Source organism: Coniophora puteana (assembly GCF_000271625.1).
Source record: "Coniophora puteana RWD-64-598 SS2 unplaced genomic scaffold CONPUscaffold_6, whole genome shotgun sequence".
NCBI classification, from domain to species: domain Eukaryota; kingdom Fungi; phylum Basidiomycota; class Agaricomycetes; order Boletales; family Coniophoraceae; genus Coniophora; species Coniophora puteana.
Genome location: NW_006913058.1, coordinates 919,806 through 936,977, shown reverse-complemented (window position 1 = coordinate 936,977; position 17,172 = coordinate 919,806). Strand labels below are relative to the sequence as shown.

Here is a 17,172-nt window from a genome sequence, read left to right as displayed (position 1 = left end):
ATGTTTCCCGATTTGGGATGGTCACGTGACTTGATGCGAATAACGTCTTGGGAGGATTGCATCCCCACTTGTTTTCTAGTTTTCCCTCGTTTACGTCCACTACCTCTCTATAGCCAGCATCGTAGTATGCATCCAGCTCTCCTTATCAACGAAATCTTCCTTGTCATTTGTCAGTATGCATCCGATGACAAGCCCGCGCTCAACAGCCTCGCTCGTACTTGCAAACCGCTCTCAGATGTAGTACTCAACGAACTCTATGCGCACATCCACTCACTTCATCACCTGTTTATGTGCCTCCCTAGAGATCTGGTGCAAATAGAACGCCATGAGATCGTATGTACTCATGGCTCTGCTCACCAAGGGCCAACAGCTGAGCGATTCTTTCAGAATTTCAAACGTCCCATCCAAGCCTCCGACTGGGCTATCTTCCGCAGGTATGCCTACCGGGTTCGAACGCTTGAGACGAGACTCCACGACCCCACCAACCTCCGCGTAGGAGACAGCATCTCGCTCGTGATGCTCCACGTCAGCAATTCCCCTCTGCTTCCCTGCTTGCATACGTTACACTGGGAATGGAATCCCGCTTACAGGGCTCCACTTGTCGATATCGTCCGCGTGCTCGTGGGACCATCCCTGCGTATTGTTTCCCTGATACACATGGGACTCTCTGATCCTACAATCATACCGATGCTCGTAGGAAGAGCGCCTGCTCTACACAGTCTATCACTTAGCGAATTCTCTAGCTTTCGAGGAGAAGCACTTGATACGCTTCGGTTAGCATTAATCGAGAATTTGCCAAGGTTTGCTGGACTGAGAACCTTTGGCTATATGGATGGTCCTTACATTGAACCGCAGCTCATGTCAGTTTTTTCTCACCTTCCCATGCTGGAATCCCTCAGAATCCCCCAACCCGTGTACTGCGGCGATCCCGCCACCGATGGATCTTTCGCCCAGTTTTCAAAGCTCAGATATTTGTCCCTGCGCTGCAACGGCCATGCTACGTCTTGGAACAAATTCGTGGTCTTGGGCAAAGATGGCTTCCCATCTCTCGAAAGCCTCGACTTGACGTTTGAGGTCAACCTGATTCCATCTCGACTGCGAGACATTGCATCAGCTCTTGCCTCAAGTCCTATTTGTGAACTGACCCTGCATCCACCTTACACTACCCATCTGGATCGTGCGCTCACAAGGGACATCTTCCTTCCATTTACCCGCTTTACTCGGATGCAGAAAGTGCATCTTCATTGCGAAGGCGAGATGATCATCGACGACTCCCATATTGCGACGCTGGCTACCGCGTGGCCGGACCTTCGTCAACTGACGGTGAGAGCAGACAACGAGCAGAAACGTCCAGCATCGGGCGTCACTTTCAAAGGGCTTTGCACTTTAATCCGCAACTGTCGTCAGCTGCACACTCTCTGTCTTCCCCTCAACCTAGACAAGGACGCACTGAAGGACGTCTCTGGGTCTGAGCTCCCGCGCAACTACCTCGTCACGCGTGTGGACATCTGGGATTCGGACCTTGCGGACACAGATCACGTCGCGCGTTGCTTCTCGCAGATGTTTCCGCGGCTCGAAAGAATCGTTTGCATTGATAATCGTTGCGACAACAAGGCGTGGGCTACGGTCGAGAAGCTAGTGCGACTCGTCACATTGCGATGAGGGTGATGGAAGATAGGCATGGCAGGTGGACTTCGTTAGGTTTGGTACGTCTATCTGTCGAGCCGCCAAGGTGTGAGATATATGGCGAGAGCGCTGCTGCCTTTTGATTGAGCACGTGTCAAGGCTTGCAAGGAAGACTGCGATCTGAGTAAGTGGTGGTGCAGAAGGGTGGCGCGTGTCCGATGGTGTCCGATGCCGCAGGATGTGACTGGGGGAGAACGTGGCCGATGACGAGGATCATATAACGTGCACAGAAACTCCGATCAGATCTCCGTCCCACGTACGTATGTTCTGCCCCTGTTCTTTCTCCCGAAGGAGTCCGCAGCGCGCTTCAGTTTGTAAAGCAAGTCACGGGCTCCCGTCGACCACTGAAGTACTGACTGATGGTCGTCCGCGCTCGGAACACTTCTCCGCGGCTTGACGTTGTCGAGTACTCTCGGCATGCGTGCTGCATACGACTGCCTTGCTATAAAACCTGAAGTCAGAGAGGGAGCGGCCGACCAATAACAACGTCAACCTCATAGCACCCCAATCATATCATGTCCAACACTCAACCCAAGTTTCGCGTCGCCATCTGGTAAACTCTCTCTTTTGTATGCATCTTCATTTACGTTGATGCCATGACCCTCCAGCGGTGCTGGCATCGGCGGCCTCTTCCTTGCCACAGTCATTGCCAAGTTCTCGTCCAACATCAAGATCGACGTTTACGAAGCCCACGACGCCGTGACCACCGCCGGCGCTGGCATCTCCTTCCGCCCGCGCACGATGAGAATCGCAAAGGAGCTGGGTATCTATGATGATGTCGTCGCGGTCTCCACCTTCCCCCCGGAGCGAGACACACCGAGCCCCATATTCCGTGTCTCAGATATCAAGGAAGGCGGTTATGAATGGTTTGGAGAGAAAGCAAGAGGTGAGCGTGGCAATGTTTTGAGCGATGATCATGGTATGCTGAAGTTGGGGGTAGACAGTGCACCAGCGAGCATGCATCGCATGGACTTTGTCCGCGTGATCCAGAACCACCTGCCTAAGAGCTGCAACGTCCATCTCCAGAAGCGTGTTCAGAGCTATGCCGAAGCTGACAGCGGGGAGATCACGATTCACTTTGCCGACAGGACGACCGCGACCACTGATGTGCTTGTTGGTGCCGATGGTCTGCGCTCGAAGACGCGTCGCTGCATGTTCGAGACAGCGGCCAAGGTCGAGCCGCCCCCGTTCGACCGCTCACAGCTCTCCAAGTACACCGACACGAGCTACTCGGGGTACTCGATCTACCGGGACCTCATACCCATGAATAAGCTGCTGGCGCACTATCCTGACCACCCAGTCAAAAGTGCGATGTATATCGTGCGTTCTCCCTAATCTCTTATAACATCGCCTATTGAGCACACAGCTAACGACCATCGCCCTTGTGCTCCAGTTATGCGGCAAAGGCAAACACCTCGTTGGGTACACCATCAACGGCGGAGCGATGCTCAACTTCGCCGCCGTCACGTACGACCCGGCCCTCGAAGGGACCGACTACCCCGGACCCGACACGCGCTGGGTAGAGGACAGGCCCAAGCAGGAGATGCTCGACCTCTTTGACGACTACGAGCCCATGGGCCGCGCGTGGCTCGACCTGTCCGCGACGCCGAGCAGATGGGCGATCCACGTCGTGGGCAAGCTGCCCTTCTGGACGCGCGGGCGCGTCGCGATCATCGGTGACGCCGTACGTCAAGTTTTCCCTCGCCTCCTAACATATAATCGTCTGATGAACTAATCAATGCATGAACACCCCCAGGCCCACGCAGCAACACCCCACCTCGGCGCCGGCGCCGGCGCAGCCATCGAGGACGCCTGGCTCCTCGGGCGCTTGCTCGCGCACCCGCGCACGGCGCTCGCGGACGTCCCACGGGCGCTCGCGATTTTCGAAGGCATCTGCAAGCCCAACGCAGAGCGCGTGGCTGACAAGAGCATGGAGAATGGGAAGCTGTACGATTTCTACACCGAGGACCCGCTTCTCCAGCCGGGCGAGGACGAACGCAGCCCGGCGGCGCTCGAGCGCCGGAGGGAGAAACTTGTTAATGCGCGGCAAGCGATTGTTGATGCGGAGGACCCGCTGAAGCAGTGGGAGAGGGCGGAGGGCTTGTTGTTACAGGCTTGAAAGCTTGAGGATCGTATCTTCTTTCTGAGACCATGTAGTGGCAGGTTGACTCTTGCATGTATGATCGAAAACTCTTTCCAGACAATATCTCAAGGATAAAAAACCATCGCGCTTAAGCTTGCACGGATTCAAACCACTGCGGTTAACAAGGGTATATAAATTCTGCATCTCATGAAAAGAAACACAGTATACAGTATATACAGATTAGATATCATCGCGCCGCCGCGATACGTGCATACACTGAACAGCAAGCACTGAGCACAGGCACATAACGAGGGAACCAGCATCGCCGGTTCCCCATTATTAACATCCTTCCTCCCCCCCTCTCCCCTATGAGATCTGCAAACAAGGTCGTAACGGTCATGATAGATACTGCTAGATGGTGGGTGATAGATGCGATAGTCTGTTTTGTGATTATAGGCGATGGCCAAGGTGATATGATGTCGATGCAGAAAGATGCGTGGTGGGTGAGCCATGGTGGAGATGGTATGATGGTATGACCAGAGCAAACGAGAGCCGATTTTGCGCAAGACGGATAGATAAGAGAGAGAGGGAAAGGAAAGCCAGGCAGAAGACCCAAAACCAAGGATAAACCCCAGGAGAAAGGACACGTCCGTCGCCGCCGTTCGTCCCGCTTCCATCGCCATGCGACCGAGTCGATCTAGACGTCATCCTGGGAAGCCTGCACGACGACCATGCCCGTGCCGGTAGACCCGACAAGCATCGCCGCGCCAACGTCGCCGATCGTCTTGCGCACGAGGTGGACCTCGCTCGCGCCCCCGCCGAGCCCGCCGCCCTTGTGCTCCTCGACGAGCTTCTTGAGCTCCGCGTTGTGGTCCTCGATCGCGAGGCGGCGCGAGCGGCCGCACAGAACGAGGATGCGCGTCCGGGAGGACGCGAGGGACTCCTTGAGCTGCGAGACACGCGTGAGGATAGCGTGTAGGGGCAGGGGGGAGGCGAGCTCTTCAAACTCCATGCGCGAGAGCGCGGAGCGGAGGGCAGAGGACACGGGCGCGACGTTCTCGCCGTCCGAGTCCGCGTTGTCCTCTTCAGGCTGGGCAAAGCGCGCCCAGGCGACGCTGTCGGCTGTCTCGCTTTGAAGACGTGTTTGGGTTGTAGCATTTCCGTATACGGTATCCGGGAAGCCGCCGAAAGTCTGCAGCATAGTCAGCACCCTCATCCTACATGTCTATCTCAAGCAGGGAAACTCACCGAATGGATAGTCATCCCGTTGTCGCGAATATTCGACAACTCCTGATCGACCTTCTCGTCGCTTGCGAGCGCTGTCGCCGGCTGTGCCAAGTCCGCCTGCACGTCGCGCTTGCTCACACGCACGACCGTAGCCCTGACTTTAACGTTCGCACACAGCTGCGCGACGAACTCGAGCGCGAGCCGGTCGTCCGGGCCGCCAAAGAACGGCAAAAACACATGTGCAGAGCCACTCCCAATCGCAGCCGCCGTGCCGGACCCGAGACCAGCGTCGACCGCAAGGGCGATGTCCGTCCGTGCTTCCTTGAACACACTCCTGATGAACTGCGAGTGGATCGCACTCGCACCATGTGCACCCTCCGTGGAGTCGCCGTGCAAGCTGGCACCGAAGAACGCCTCGAAGGGGTTGTGTGCGAGCGCAGCCGCACGGGGCGTGGCGGGCGACAGGGCATCGTGATCCACGCTCGGTGGGGCCGGTGCAGCCGAGGGCGGGAGCCAGGGGAGGACAAGCAGCTGCGCGCCGTTGCGCTTTGCGTGGTCTGAGACGCGGTGCGCCAGATCGTCATAGGGGACGATAGAGAGCGCCGCAGAAACGGCCATGTCGTGCAGGGCGGCAAAGGTGCGGAAGATGGAGAGGAGGGGGTCAGTCCGTATGAGCTGGTCGGCGTGCGACGAACGCATCACAGCAGATGTACGGTCCGAAAGCTCGATGAGCCGAAGCGCGTCGATGATTACAGGTCGCCGCTTGCCTCCCGCTGGACTGGCGCCGCCGTCAACGTCAGGGGTGTCGAGATGGATAAGCTGAGTGAGCGACATGAGGGAGGGAATGTGCTCGAGCTTGTCGAGGACGACGGTGAGGCGATGGCGCCAGATACCATCGTCGGTGCGCTTCTTTTCCTCAAGGTCGGAGTCCGTGATGCCTTCGGAGTCGACAGCCAATGACCCTTGAGCATTGCGACGGCTAGAGGTCTGAAGCATTTCCGGGTATAGCCAAGTAACGAGAGGCGTGGTCATGAATGTGAGCACCACGGCTTCAAGAACGAACATCGAGAACACGCGCTACAAGAGTGTCAGCGAGGAGTATTGTCACATCAACTCAGTTCCATACCTGAGACAAAATGTTCGCTTGGAGACCGATATTGAGCACAATCAGCTCAACCAAGCTTGAGCGTTCGCGTCAGCTTGGGTGTATATTAGTTCAACTCCAAGGAGACCCACCCTTTGCAACTCATCAGCGCCCCGATAGTACTTGACTCTCGCCAGCTGAACCCTATCGCCCTTGCGCCCAACGTGCAACCTCCAAATTTACCGGAGAACGAGAGTGCCATAATGGCAATTGTAAAACCCCAAGTGATCCCTGAGATAATTCAGTATACGTAAGCCATGATAGTGGATGGTTATCATACCGTTGTCCAAAAGACCAAGGTTGGTGTTAAGTCCCGAAATCGTGAAGTACTGGTCCGCACGTTAGTCACGAACATGAAACACGGATCCGCCTGACTGACCAAGGGCAGGAATACAATCGTAACCATATCTTCAAGCTTTTCAGTCAAAGCGATGGAGAGACCTCCCTCTCGAGGTATGACCAGTCCAGCCAGGAAAGCACCTGGAGAGGTAACGGTCAGCTCCGCAAGAGTTTCCGGCGAGGGAAGAACACACCGAAAATAGCGTTTACACCAATGATGTCCGTAAAGAAAGCAGACGCGAACAGCACCAACATCGTTACCGTCATGAACACCATGGTCGGGCCATTGTCGATCGATCCCGTTACGCGGGCGAGGTAAAGCATGACGCGGCGCACAATGAAAAGCAGGAACAAGACAAACGCAAAGCAGACCATAAGGATCCACAGGGCGGTAAGTCCTGTACTCGCGTTCACGAGAGCCACGCTCAGAGCAAGCAGAATCCACCCGACGACGTCGTTGGCGACACCGGCTGAGAGCACGATGACACCGACTTGGGTGTCGAGCAGCTTGAGCTCGGTGAGGATACGGCAGAGGACGGGGAAAGCGGTGATCGAGTAGGCGACACCGGTGAACAGCATGAAGTACGTGAACTTGACGGAAGGGTCGATGAAGTGGTGGTACAGCGGGACAGACAGGCCTGCGCCGAGACCGAAGGGCAGGGCCATACCGGCGATGGCGATGACAGCGGACTTGGCACCATTGCGCTTGATGACGTCTCCGTTGATCTCGAGTCCGATGATGAAGAGGAAGAGACACAGGCCGATATCGGCAACGAGAGTGAGGTAAGGGAGAGACTCTTGAGGGAAGATGTGCTGTGTGAAGCCGGGAATGCGGCCGAACGCGGTGGGGCCTGCGGTCTCGCTATCAGCTTCACCCCGCCCTGATGAAGAGGTTCGCCCAATTCCGAGGACTGACCTAGAAGAATGCCTCCAAGAATTTCTGCGATGACCTTTGGCTGGCGAAGCTTCCTAAGAACGAGTGACAGCACCTGTGCCATCATCACGATGACGCCTGGACAACCGCGCATATAGTCAGCAAAGAACTAAAACGTGCATGAAACAGCCCTTGCGCACCAACTTGGATGATCCATAGCCGGAGAGGATCAGAGGAGGTGAAGGTTGCAGGATCTGTGCCAGTCAAGAGACCGCCCTGCCAAAACAAGATGGATATATCAGCCAACGAACGAATTGGAAAGGAGACTGTCAATTCCGACCTGGCCCTGGGCTTCCGCGCGCTTCGTGACGGCGCCGAACAGTTGAATGGTGTGTCCAGAGAAACTGGACATGGCGGAAGGAAGAAAACCTGCCTAGAGAGAGGCGACAGGGTGAAATTTGAGGGCAAGGCTATCAACCGGGGCTGCCGCAGAGAGACATTGTGGAGTATTTGAGGGATATCAAACAAATGGGCAGTTTGACAGTGAGACATGTGAAATAAATTCAGATGTCGCCCCTTTTTAGGCGAACTCCCCCGGTGGTGCTGGCATGTTTCGGTACTAGTTCGCCCAGGAGTTTGGATAAAAACTATGTTGACCCCACCTGACGTTCCCCTGGACCTATCCGACACCGCCCTACGCTCACTCGGATCGATACTACATCTCAGGACAAAGCCTGCAGTATCATAGTTCATCCTCTTGGCAATAACCTTCTGCTCACATTACCGGACGTATGTGGACACTGGACTCTGATGATTTCTTAGCCGAACATCACGGGGCAACACATGAAGACGTAATGTTCGACGTTCGACGTTGCCGCCGTGCCGTCAGGAAGTTCGAACTCAAGTCTGATACCCAGAGACTCCTGTGGCATTCAAATATTCGACTCTCCATCTCCAACCCGTCAACGGGAACATCCACAACTCTCGCTGTCTCGAAGCATTTGCGCCTCTCAAAGGCCGTCTGCACCACACCCTCATTCCATATCGTCTTATCTGCTCCATGCCACAGCGCGCTTCTCCAAGATACACACTATCTTCATCCTGGCCTGTGCGATCTCGCCCTTTGCCCACTTCGACATTGACCTTGACCTTGATTTGGGCTGGTCCGATCGTCACGGGAGCATAGAGATAGCGGGGATCAAGCAGGCTTTCAGCTATGACCCGACTTGTCCTGTGGTGAAGCACGATTGTCTCCTCGATAGAACGATTCATATATATCACGATGGTGAGTCATGGGATAGTGCTTGCGGGCAAGCCGCCGCACCGTGGTCATCCTTGCTCGCGGAGAGATACGCGCTTCTTTGATGATGACACTTCTTGTGCTATTCTTGGTGCCACCTGCAGCTGGAAGCGCCCGAACTTCGGCGACGCGTCGACGCGTGCATACACGCGGACTTGCCCTATCGCGCTTTCATCTTATAAATGAACTTCTCTCTTCTCTAGGCTCCCGCGTTCAGCTTGGGCTTCGTTTCTGGTCGAATTCTTTCATACTACATATTTGATTAATTCACAAACATAATGGTTAATTTAGGTGAAAGAATTCGACAACGGGTATTGATCTTCGCGCGGAAAAGTCACCTGTTTCATTCTCCTTCAAACAATTCGCAGTGGCTAACTCGATAAGATCACCGTTGATCATCCACCAGACTCACGTTCACCCCTCAGGTTACTTGACGCCCGTAAAACCAGCCAGACGCCACAATGCCTAAGCATTGCTCTACAGGCAGCAATGCCATGATCCCTCAGCCTAGATATGTGCCGTACGAGGTTCCCAGATCGTCAGGCGGAAGCAAAGCCACGGTGTCGAGCAAGGCGCCACTCTCGGTCAGCAGATCAACTTATGATCAACAATCGCCACCTCATCCTCACCCGCCCTCTGCCGCGCTCGAGCTGCACCCTATCATCCCTTCGTTGCCGGCTCGTTCACGCCGCTTAGCGCTCTTGGATACTCCATGCCCGCGACGAGGACGCATTGCCTCGCAGCATTGGGCTGTACGCCCAGATGGGTCGGTCCTTAGGGCCATACGGAGGATCATTGAGCGCATCAAGGGCAAGAGCGCGCCTCTCTCGAACCTAGAGCAAGGTGGCGCCCCGATTCGTCGTGAGACGTCGCTGCGACCCAACATCCACGATAGGTCGTCGACAGAGAATCGTTCTGAGTGCGCGCGAGGTGCGGTAGAGGTTCTCTTGGCGGTTTTTGTGTGCGGATTGAGAACGTGCTCACTCACAGACTGACTAACTGATATACAGGGGCAAAAGCAAACACGACGGATACCCGTGCGGCGCCGTCTCCCAGACACTGCGCGTCCTCCATAATAAGCACGTCGAAGGTAGCGCAATGGATCCGATTCACGCGCGGCCCCTTCCGAGGAGACGTAGCCCGGGTGATCGACCGTATACCACCAAACTTCACCTGGGCGTACGTCGTACCCCGGCTGAGTCCGAACGACCACGCCACCCTATCCAACACACCGCCCGCCCATGGTCTAGTCAACCTCAAACTTGACTGGGGCGGCGAACGCAAGCTCCTGCCGTACGCCCTCGCAGCTGACGCGTTCGGGCGCGCACGGATGGCTCGCGCGAGCGACTATTTTATGCTCGGGGGATGGCACTTCACGATGGATGGGTTCCTGATTATGGAAGCATCAGCTCGCGACTTTGAGGATGTTGTACGTCCTTCGGTAGATGAGGTTTCACTTTTCGGTCGGAAGCAACGTTGACGGCTAATATGAGAAATGCGGTATAAGTATATCGGGGTTGTCTGAACCAGTACGTGCACCAGCTGTATCGCGGGAATCTAGTCTAGCTAGGGTTTTGAATCGCTGCTTTTATCTGGCGGTGATGGCATGTATCGATTCATCTGGTGTTCATGATCAACTTTGGGAGACTACATATATCTTGGGTAGTTGTTTGCGAGAATATGTCTTAATACCATGTCTCATACAAACATGTGGGGTTTCATTAGCGCTCACTCAAATCGGATCAACACGTTCTTAGCTGCGAGAAGCAATTTTGGATTAATAACTTACAGTAATCAACGACTTGTTATCACTGCGAGTGAAGTTCATTGGCGAAGAGTAAATCCCTTGGTAAGTTTGGCCGGATTCTGCTTCGGGGTTCGGCCCGAGTCCGGCGTTCAGCTTGACGTGAGTCCACTGCACTGCGCGCTTGTTTTCTCCGCTCTCAACTACTTGTCGTCACTTCTCGAAGTGAGTTTGGTAAAACTGACCGTACACGAGTGAGGCACGGCACATCTGTGACCGCCAAATCATGTTGCTTCTCTCTTTCTCGAACCTCTAAACGTTTTGGGGTTGAAACGTTAAGACCAGACCGTGGCAATCTCCTCGTCCAATCCGACGCGTCCAACCTCCAACCTCTCGACCTACTAGTATCCAAACCTCACAGTCATCGTCAATTACGCTTCCAAACACCACATGTCCAACCTTCACAACACCACGACCGCGGCACCTGGATCCAGCTCGTCGACCACTCTGTCAAACGCGATCGGGGACGGAGTCCATCCGCCTAAGAGGCAAACCGCGCGGAAGTCGACAGGCGCGCGTCCACCGCGTCCGATACTACAGTCACCGAAGGCCGCGATATCCAAGTCTCCCAAGGTACCGAGGCCGCCTGTGAAGCCCAAAATTGGCCCGCCTCCGCCTCTGCCACCTTCGCCTCAGCAGAATCTGAATCCGAGTCGGACATCGACCTGGATGCCCGTGGAGGAAGACGATGCTATGGAGGTCATGGAATGGCCAGACTTTGAGTCCGAAGACATGGAGGACGAGCTGGCAGAGTCTGGGGCGGGCGGTGCGCCTCTCGGAACGGGACAGACATGCCAGCGGTGTCTTGAGCGTAGCGTTGAGTGCACATTCTTGACGGCGAAGAGACTGCCTTCCTCGTGCGACCAGTGCAGAGTAGTGAACTTCAAATGTTCTCTACGCAGGAAGATTATAAGGAAGTCGAAGCCTGACTCTTCGGGTGCGGCACCTGTGCAGAGCGGCTCGGGAGAGAGACCTATGTCCGCACGGGCAGCTCGCGAGCCTGAGGTGCCTCCACCACAGGCGGCGGCGACAACCTCTGTTCATGTAAGGTGCCAAACTCTCATAAGGTGTGACATATACTGATTCGTCCACAGGATATGCCCATGCCGCAAACGCCTATCACTGCTGGCCTCGAGCCTTTTATAGAGGCATTCTTAGGAAGAGTTGAGGACCGGGTCAGGAAGACAGTACGGGAGGAGCTGGAAGGATGGAAAGCGGAGCAGAAGAAAACGTAACATTGTTAGTCTGTAAGTTACAGTAACATGATGTGCGTGCACGTTTCCTCCGGTTTGCGTCTCCATGCTGAATGAGGTCACTTTAGTGCGGCGTACTCATGACTGTCTTGGGTATATCGTTGGGCTTCAGACGCCTTTTGTAACTTAACGATCTGGCGTAAGGATTGGTGGCTCGGGCTCCTTGCCCCTGAAAACGATGTTAAGCATGGATCCATCGACGTGACACTTCAATGCAGTGCCTCTGTGACCTCCAGGCTCATTCAACATGTCCAGAACTGTGTCTGCACATTGTTGTCTGGTGCGGAACGTTTGTACGTCCATGAAGGTGTCGACAGCTTCTCTCTGTTATAGTCCACCTTCGATCCGTATGCATGATTTGCTGTCACGCTATTTGCCTGCACGCGCAGCATCAGACGCAACGCTTGAAAAAAAGTCGTTTGCACAAGCCATTGGCTAGCTGGGTGCTACTACTCGCCTTCTGCTGCTTTCATTCTGTCATGCTAAGGAATAGGGGTGTTCACAGCCACATCGGTCGTTTCCGAATGCAACAAAAACCGAGTTCACCGAGTTGCCCCGTTTCAGCCATTTCTCTCACCAATTTCGCGTCAGCTCAGAAACGCTCTTATTGCGACGTAGATCTTCGGCCGTAACCTCGGTGATCGTTTCTGTGTGCATGTGTCATGGGGATCCTGCTGTTTGGAAAATAGTTCAATCTCTGGTTCAACCCATATGAGCGTCTTGTGCAGACATTCTCTGGCCAAATTTCCTCATTAAAAATCTGGAGCTAGGATAATGGCAGGGCGCTAGATTTTAATTTCGCGCGACAGCGGCACACAGGTCATCTGCCTTGTCTTACGTCTTCCATATTCTCCGTGAAGCTCTATTGATCTGGTTGTTTATACACGAAACTCAGACGTCGCTCATTTCCAATGCATTCACTCCAGTCAATCGCACACCCTAACCCAGGCGCATGGGTTTACCGAGAGGCAACCACGCAGATTTTCACTTAACCTCACTCTGCATGGCTATCTTAACACAAGTGGGTTCATATCAATCAACGCATCCGTGAAACGAGGCTGAAAATGGTGCACAGACATGAAACACCGGCCCACAGCGCTCGTGTCGTACTCGTACACTGCCCGTCGCGCTGAGCGCTGGGCGCTAATCCGAAGATCACAGGTTTGGAAAGTAACATCAGCTTCTTTCCACAGCCATTCGCCCTGTAGACGCCCTTCATGAGGCGACCCTCTCGCTCTATTGGTCGGTCCAACCAGGGTGTGGCATCGCAATCTGTTGTCTGGCAGGTTGGCTGCCATGCGGCTCTGCCTGCAGGACGTGCGTGAGGTCGTATATAAGAACGTGTTTGATGATCGCAAGATGGTCTACAACCACAATCTTTCTCCTTGCACCCTTCTGGCACTGATTCTGCCTTTGTTTTCCTCCCGTGTCCATGAAGCGCCTTTCCCTCACCCTCGGCCTGACGGCGCTCCTCAATGCCGTCGCTGCAGTTCACGTTCCCATGTCTGGACGACAGGTCGAACGATCGTCCCCGACGAGCCTTCGCAAAAGAACGAGCGTATCGGGCTCGACTGAGGTGGATAGTTACTACAACATGGCCTATTCGATCGACGTGACCTTGGGAGGAGTACCACTGTCACTGATGATAGACACTGGCAGGTATGAGTCATTCACTGCTGTTATCTCAGATCACGAATAGTCAAACTGACATCCTCTGAAGTTCTGATCTCTTTTCAAACACCAAGATTCAGAACGCGAACGACCAGCAGTACAGTGTGACCACCAATTACGCAGAGGGCGAATCTTCTGGTAAGCTGACATATACCGCTTCAAGTTCCCCAGCTTGACTAGCTGCTTCAGGCGAGATATACTCCGCAACGCTACACTTTGCCGACTATGTCATTCCTAACCAGTTCTTCGGTATGCTTTTAATACCTTGTTGAGACATTCGACGACCCCACTGACTGACCGTTCAGGGTACGCGCCCGATGCCCCAACCGCCGGTGAAAATGGCGGCGGAATCGTCGGCCTAGGCCCCGCGCTCGGCTCGCTCATTCGAACGAACGGCACCAACACCTCAGCGGCGGACCCTCCGCTAGACAGGATCTTCGTGATGGACAACACGACGGACAACTACGTCGCCATCCTCCTCGACCGCAGCGACGACCCGGACGACCCGTACCCCGGCGACCTCGCCGTTTGCGAGACTCTGACGCAGTACACGGCCGTCCGCGACCAGCCCAAGCTTGCTGTGTCCACCGACACGCAGCACTGGGGCACGTTCTTGGACCAGGATGGGCTGAAGCTTCCAAACGGGACGCGCATCGATATAAAGACGAACGTGACGCAGCCTACGACCTCCAATGCCACGGTCGTTTTCGACACTGGTTATACTTTCCCCCAGGTTCCTGGGTGCGAGCTCCCGTGTTCTTATGTTCTCAGCCAACAGATCGCTGACGTTCTTACCGGATGTGCGCAGTTATGTCTCCGACGCATTATATGGGAACATCACGGGTGCCAAATTCAACGTCAGCGACGAGGGTAGTTTCTGGGTCCTGCCGTGCGATGCTGAGATATCGGCTTCCTTCTACTTCTCCGGCATTGAGTTTCCCATCCATCCTTTGGACCTCAACATGGAGGTCGAGGAGGGCGTTTGTGTCGGGGCGGTGAGTTCATGTCTTTGATCGTGTCCACCGACGAGCCAATAACATGCCATGTTCAGTTCCAACCCTACGCTGTCGATCCTGCGCAAGTCGGGGGAGGGGAGGTCATATACGACATGATCCTCGGAATGGGTTTCCGTGAGTCGACATTGCAGTGCTATCGCAGCTCGCAGGCATCCATCTGACTCTTTCCCTCAATATGCAGTCAGAAACGCATACCTCCTTATCGACTTCGGCTCCCGAACCGACATTGACACGCCCTCGGACGGACCCGTGTTCATCCAGCTCTTATCCATCACCAACGCGACGGAGGCGTCTGAGGACTTCAAACAAGCGCGCGCGAACAGCAGCGGGACTGACACCGGCGACCTAAGTGAACTTGAAGGCGGAAGCGACGGCGACCTCAGCGACGAGGACTTTAGCGACGAAGACCTCAGCTCCTCGCGATACAAATCCGGCTCCTCCTCGTCGACGTCGCACAAAGCCAAGAAGCTCGCCGCATGGGTCATCGGCATCATCGTCGCCGCCATCGTCCTTGTCCTGCTGCTGGTGTGCGGCGCGTGCTACTGCTGCTTCTGCCGCCGGAAGCGCGGCGCGGCGAAGTCTGGGCCGGCGACGGAGTACAGGCAGTATATGCCTGGGTACGGCGCGCAGGAGGTGTACCGCCCGCTGAACGAGCCCTCGCCCCGCGGTGCGGAGGATATGGTGATCAAGTCTGCCGGGGGCGGTGTGCAGCCGAGCTACTCTGAGCAGCAATACAAGACCGCTTGGGACGCGCAGCATTAAGCTTAAGTGCAGTCCTGGTTTGGCTCTGGGCTTGTGGACGTTTGATTGATCGCTCTGCTGTTACTCTTTTTACTCTTTTTCTTGTGTACGATGGCGGTCTGATCTATACCGTATTATAATACCAATGTTTCCACTCATTCTTCGTTTCATCGTCGATAGCATGGACTTACCACAACTACTCTTTGTTGCATACCTCTGTAATGGCATAAGTAATCAGTGCGGACCCTGAGATGCTTGTTAAACGGTCCAAGTAGTTTAACTCAAAGTCACAGGAACCGACAGCAGTTTTACGCGTATGAGTTACTGTTGCGATTTATAGCTGAGGACTTGGAAGTAGGAGCGTAGCGCTGGCACGGCCACAAAGTCATCCAGTGACAGCTCAGTGTACAACTCCAACCATTTCGTCATAATGTACAGCCGAATGGTGCACTGCAAATCAGGAATAAATATTCATATAGACACATGTCATGTTTACAAGTCCAAGGTTTGAGTAGCTTTGTGTGATAGTGGAACGGGTGCTAACGCGAGTCTAAGGACGGGATCTGGTACGCTCGCGCTCCCACTTTTCGAGTTCCGCCTTCACGGATTTCTTGATCAGACCCTCCAGGCCTCCTATGATTGCCTTGACGAACGGCTCGAAGTCTCCATGAGTAGGCGGCTAAAGGAAGGAATCGAGTTGATGTACGAAGTATTAACAGTCGGAAAAGCTCAGCTCACCGGAGAACGCACCCTCTGAGTCCGCGCAGGAGCATTAATGGTCCCCGGGGCTGGCGGGGGCGGCTAAAGGAAGGAATCGAGTTGGTGTACGAAATAATAACAGTCGGAAAAGCTCAGCTCACCGGAGAACGCTCCCTCTGAGTGTGCGCACTGGGAGCATTGGTCCCCGGCGCTGGCCGGGGCCGACGGCCGCCCCGACCCCCTTCAGCGCGACTTCCGCGTCCCTTCCTGCGTGTCACCTCAGCTGCTATGGCCGTATGTCGTCCTCTTGGCAATGCATTAGAACACCCGCGGTGCCGTTTCCTACACTGATCGCAGGCAGTGGAGGTCGCTTTTGCGTTGAAGGACGTGCAGTTTATATTATCGAGAGCGCAGAGTTGACATTTTCCCGTAGGACGCCTTCGCGGTACGCTGCCGGGACCCGACCCGCCGGGGCCGCCCTCAGCAGAGTTGTCTTCGGGACCCAAAGACGGCGCGATGGTGACCGTGCGCGCGGTGTTTGCCATCGGCGGACGTGCGTCCAGCGTGGGTGGAGGCTGCGATTTTCGAACGGGAAGTGCGGGCACTTGCACGAAGGGACGGGGGCGGGATCCGCCCGTCGACTTGCGCGCGTATAGTTTCGCGCGGGGCCGATCTTGTGTGGGGTCAGGCGTCGAGACTGGCAGAGGACCAGTCTTCTTCCCTTTTCTGTGGCCGAGCGGGCCGTCGCTCGTATCTTTTGGCATGCAGAGATAGGGAGAGAATCTAAGCTATGGGGAGCGACTGGAGAGGGAATGACAATGAGAAATGGTGGGACGCTGGATTATAACTTCGCAACTGACGGGCGCTAAATTAAAGTTGCAGAGAGTTAGAACATAGTTTTCCAGCGCTCACATTATGATATATGAGCGTGAACGGCTTGTGCACGCGAACTGGTAATCTGCTAGTTTTGTTGACTTGTTCAACTTGAGATTCTCATGATACACTCACTTGGCCGATCATCGCCCCTGCAAACTTGAAGCCTCGCGTCTTGATCATGCGTTGGTGTGCCCTTTCCCCGCCAGAGCATTATGAGCATGTAGGGAGCTAAATTGTGGGGCTGCATTGGATACGGCGAACTCACGGCGACTGCAGCGAACTAGGCAGCGAGAGACCATCGAAGCACCAATCGGTTCTCGGCCTGTGCGTGATGCGGCTATGTCACGCTACGAGTTCTATCGGCAAAGCGCTGATTCCAAGTGTGGCTCAGCAGGATTCAGCTGCCAAGAAATATTGGTTCAGGCAGTGCAAGGTGAGCCAGAGAGTCGAGACGGCCGA

At 54.9% G+C, this 17,172-nt stretch overlaps 6 protein-coding genes across 6 annotated transcripts; 4 read left to right on the top strand and 2 right to left on the bottom strand.

Moving 5' to 3' along the window:
* Window positions 1–882: 882 nt before the first annotated feature.
* Window positions 883–2,125, top strand: CONPUDRAFT_165401 (uncharacterized protein; the record flags this gene model as incomplete). The annotated part of the gene is made up of 2 exons (XM_007770406.1): window positions 883–1,732; window positions 1,786–2,125. The coding sequence occupies one exon, from the start codon at window positions 883–885 to the stop codon at window positions 1,660–1,662; it is 780 nt and encodes a 259-aa protein (XP_007768596.1). The 3' UTR covers window positions 1,663–1,732; window positions 1,786–2,125.
* CONPUDRAFT_144074 (FAD/NAD(P)-binding domain-containing protein) lies at window positions 2,080–3,895 on the top strand. Its single transcript, XM_007770405.1, has 5 exons — window positions 2,080–2,239; window positions 2,295–2,572; window positions 2,627–3,006; window positions 3,053–3,370; window positions 3,443–3,895. The coding sequence occupies exons 1-5, from the start codon at window positions 2,202–2,204 to the stop codon at window positions 3,803–3,805; spliced, it is 1,377 nt and encodes a 458-aa protein (XP_007768595.1). The 5' UTR covers window positions 2,080–2,201; the 3' UTR covers window positions 3,806–3,895.
* Window positions 3,896–3,943: 48 nt separating this feature from the next.
* On the bottom strand, window positions 3,944–7,765 carry CONPUDRAFT_144073 (uncharacterized protein; the record flags this gene model as incomplete). Its single annotated transcript, XM_007770404.1, has 10 exons — window positions 3,944–4,961; window positions 5,018–6,073; window positions 6,123–6,177; window positions 6,233–6,371; window positions 6,421–6,469; window positions 6,520–6,620; window positions 6,674–7,330; window positions 7,396–7,491; window positions 7,554–7,629; window positions 7,694–7,765. 10 exons carry the CDS (start codon window positions 7,763–7,765, stop codon window positions 4,467–4,469), a joined length of 2,796 nt encoding a protein of 931 aa, XP_007768594.1. The 3' UTR covers window positions 3,944–4,466.
* Window positions 7,766–8,072: 307 nt separating this feature from the next.
* On the top strand, window positions 8,073–11,897 carry CONPUDRAFT_165398 (uncharacterized protein). The gene is made up of 6 exons (XM_007770403.1): window positions 8,073–8,209; window positions 8,271–9,583; window positions 9,664–10,082; window positions 10,803–11,501; window positions 11,552–11,724; window positions 11,779–11,897. Exons 2-5 carry the CDS (start codon window positions 9,115–9,117, stop codon window positions 11,690–11,692), a joined length of 1,728 nt encoding a protein of 575 aa, XP_007768593.1. The 5' UTR covers window positions 8,073–8,209; window positions 8,271–9,114; the 3' UTR covers window positions 11,693–11,724; window positions 11,779–11,897.
* Window positions 11,898–12,987: 1,090 nt separating this feature from the next.
* On the top strand, window positions 12,988–15,381 carry CONPUDRAFT_137243 (acid protease). Its single transcript, XM_007770402.1, has 7 exons — window positions 12,988–13,369; window positions 13,431–13,519; window positions 13,571–13,630; window positions 13,687–14,122; window positions 14,190–14,376; window positions 14,433–14,511; window positions 14,579–15,381. Exons 1-7 carry the CDS (start codon window positions 13,143–13,145, stop codon window positions 15,157–15,159), a joined length of 1,659 nt encoding a protein of 552 aa, XP_007768592.1. The 5' UTR covers window positions 12,988–13,142; the 3' UTR covers window positions 15,160–15,381.
* A 307-nt stretch (window positions 15,382–15,688) lies between these two features.
* CONPUDRAFT_72976 (uncharacterized protein) lies at window positions 15,689–16,601 on the bottom strand (the record flags this gene model as incomplete). Its single annotated transcript, XM_007770109.1, has 3 exons — window positions 15,689–15,817; window positions 15,889–15,939; window positions 15,999–16,601. The coding sequence occupies 3 exons, from the start codon at window positions 16,599–16,601 to the stop codon at window positions 15,689–15,691; spliced, it is 783 nt and encodes a 260-aa protein (XP_007768299.1).
* Window positions 16,602–17,172: the final 571 nt, after the last annotated feature.

Bases quoted from the DNA above. Each gene is read 5' to 3' on its own strand.
- CONPUDRAFT_137243 (XM_007770402.1), top strand. From the start codon at position 13,143: ATGAAGCGCCTTTCCCTCACCCTCGGCCTGACGGCGCTCCTCAATGCC. The intron at 13,631-13,686 runs GTATGCTTTTAA...CTGACCGTTCAG, and splicing joins CATTCCTAACCAGTTCTTCG to GGTACGCGCCCGATGCCCCA. The intron at 14,512-14,578 runs GTGAGTCGACAT...CTCAATATGCAG, and splicing joins GATCCTCGGAATGGGTTTCC to TCAGAAACGCATACCTCCTT.
- CONPUDRAFT_165398 (XM_007770403.1), top strand. From the start codon at position 9,115: ATGCCTAAGCATTGCTCTACAGGCAGCAATGCCATGATCCCTCAGCCT. The intron at 10,083-10,802 runs GTACGTCCTTCG...TCGACCTACTAG, and splicing joins CTCGCGACTTTGAGGATGTT to TATCCAAACCTCACAGTCAT. The intron at 11,502-11,551 runs GTAAGGTGCCAA...ATTCGTCCACAG, and splicing joins CGGCGACAACCTCTGTTCAT to GATATGCCCATGCCGCAAAC.
- CONPUDRAFT_144074 (XM_007770405.1), top strand. From the start codon at position 2,202: ATGTCCAACACTCAACCCAAGTTTCGCGTCGCCATCTG. The intron at 2,240-2,294 runs GTAAACTCTCTC...ATGACCCTCCAG, and splicing joins AAGTTTCGCGTCGCCATCTG to CGGTGCTGGCATCGGCGGCC. The intron at 3,371-3,442 runs GTACGTCAAGTT...GAACACCCCCAG, and splicing joins TCGCGATCATCGGTGACGCC to GCCCACGCAGCAACACCCCA.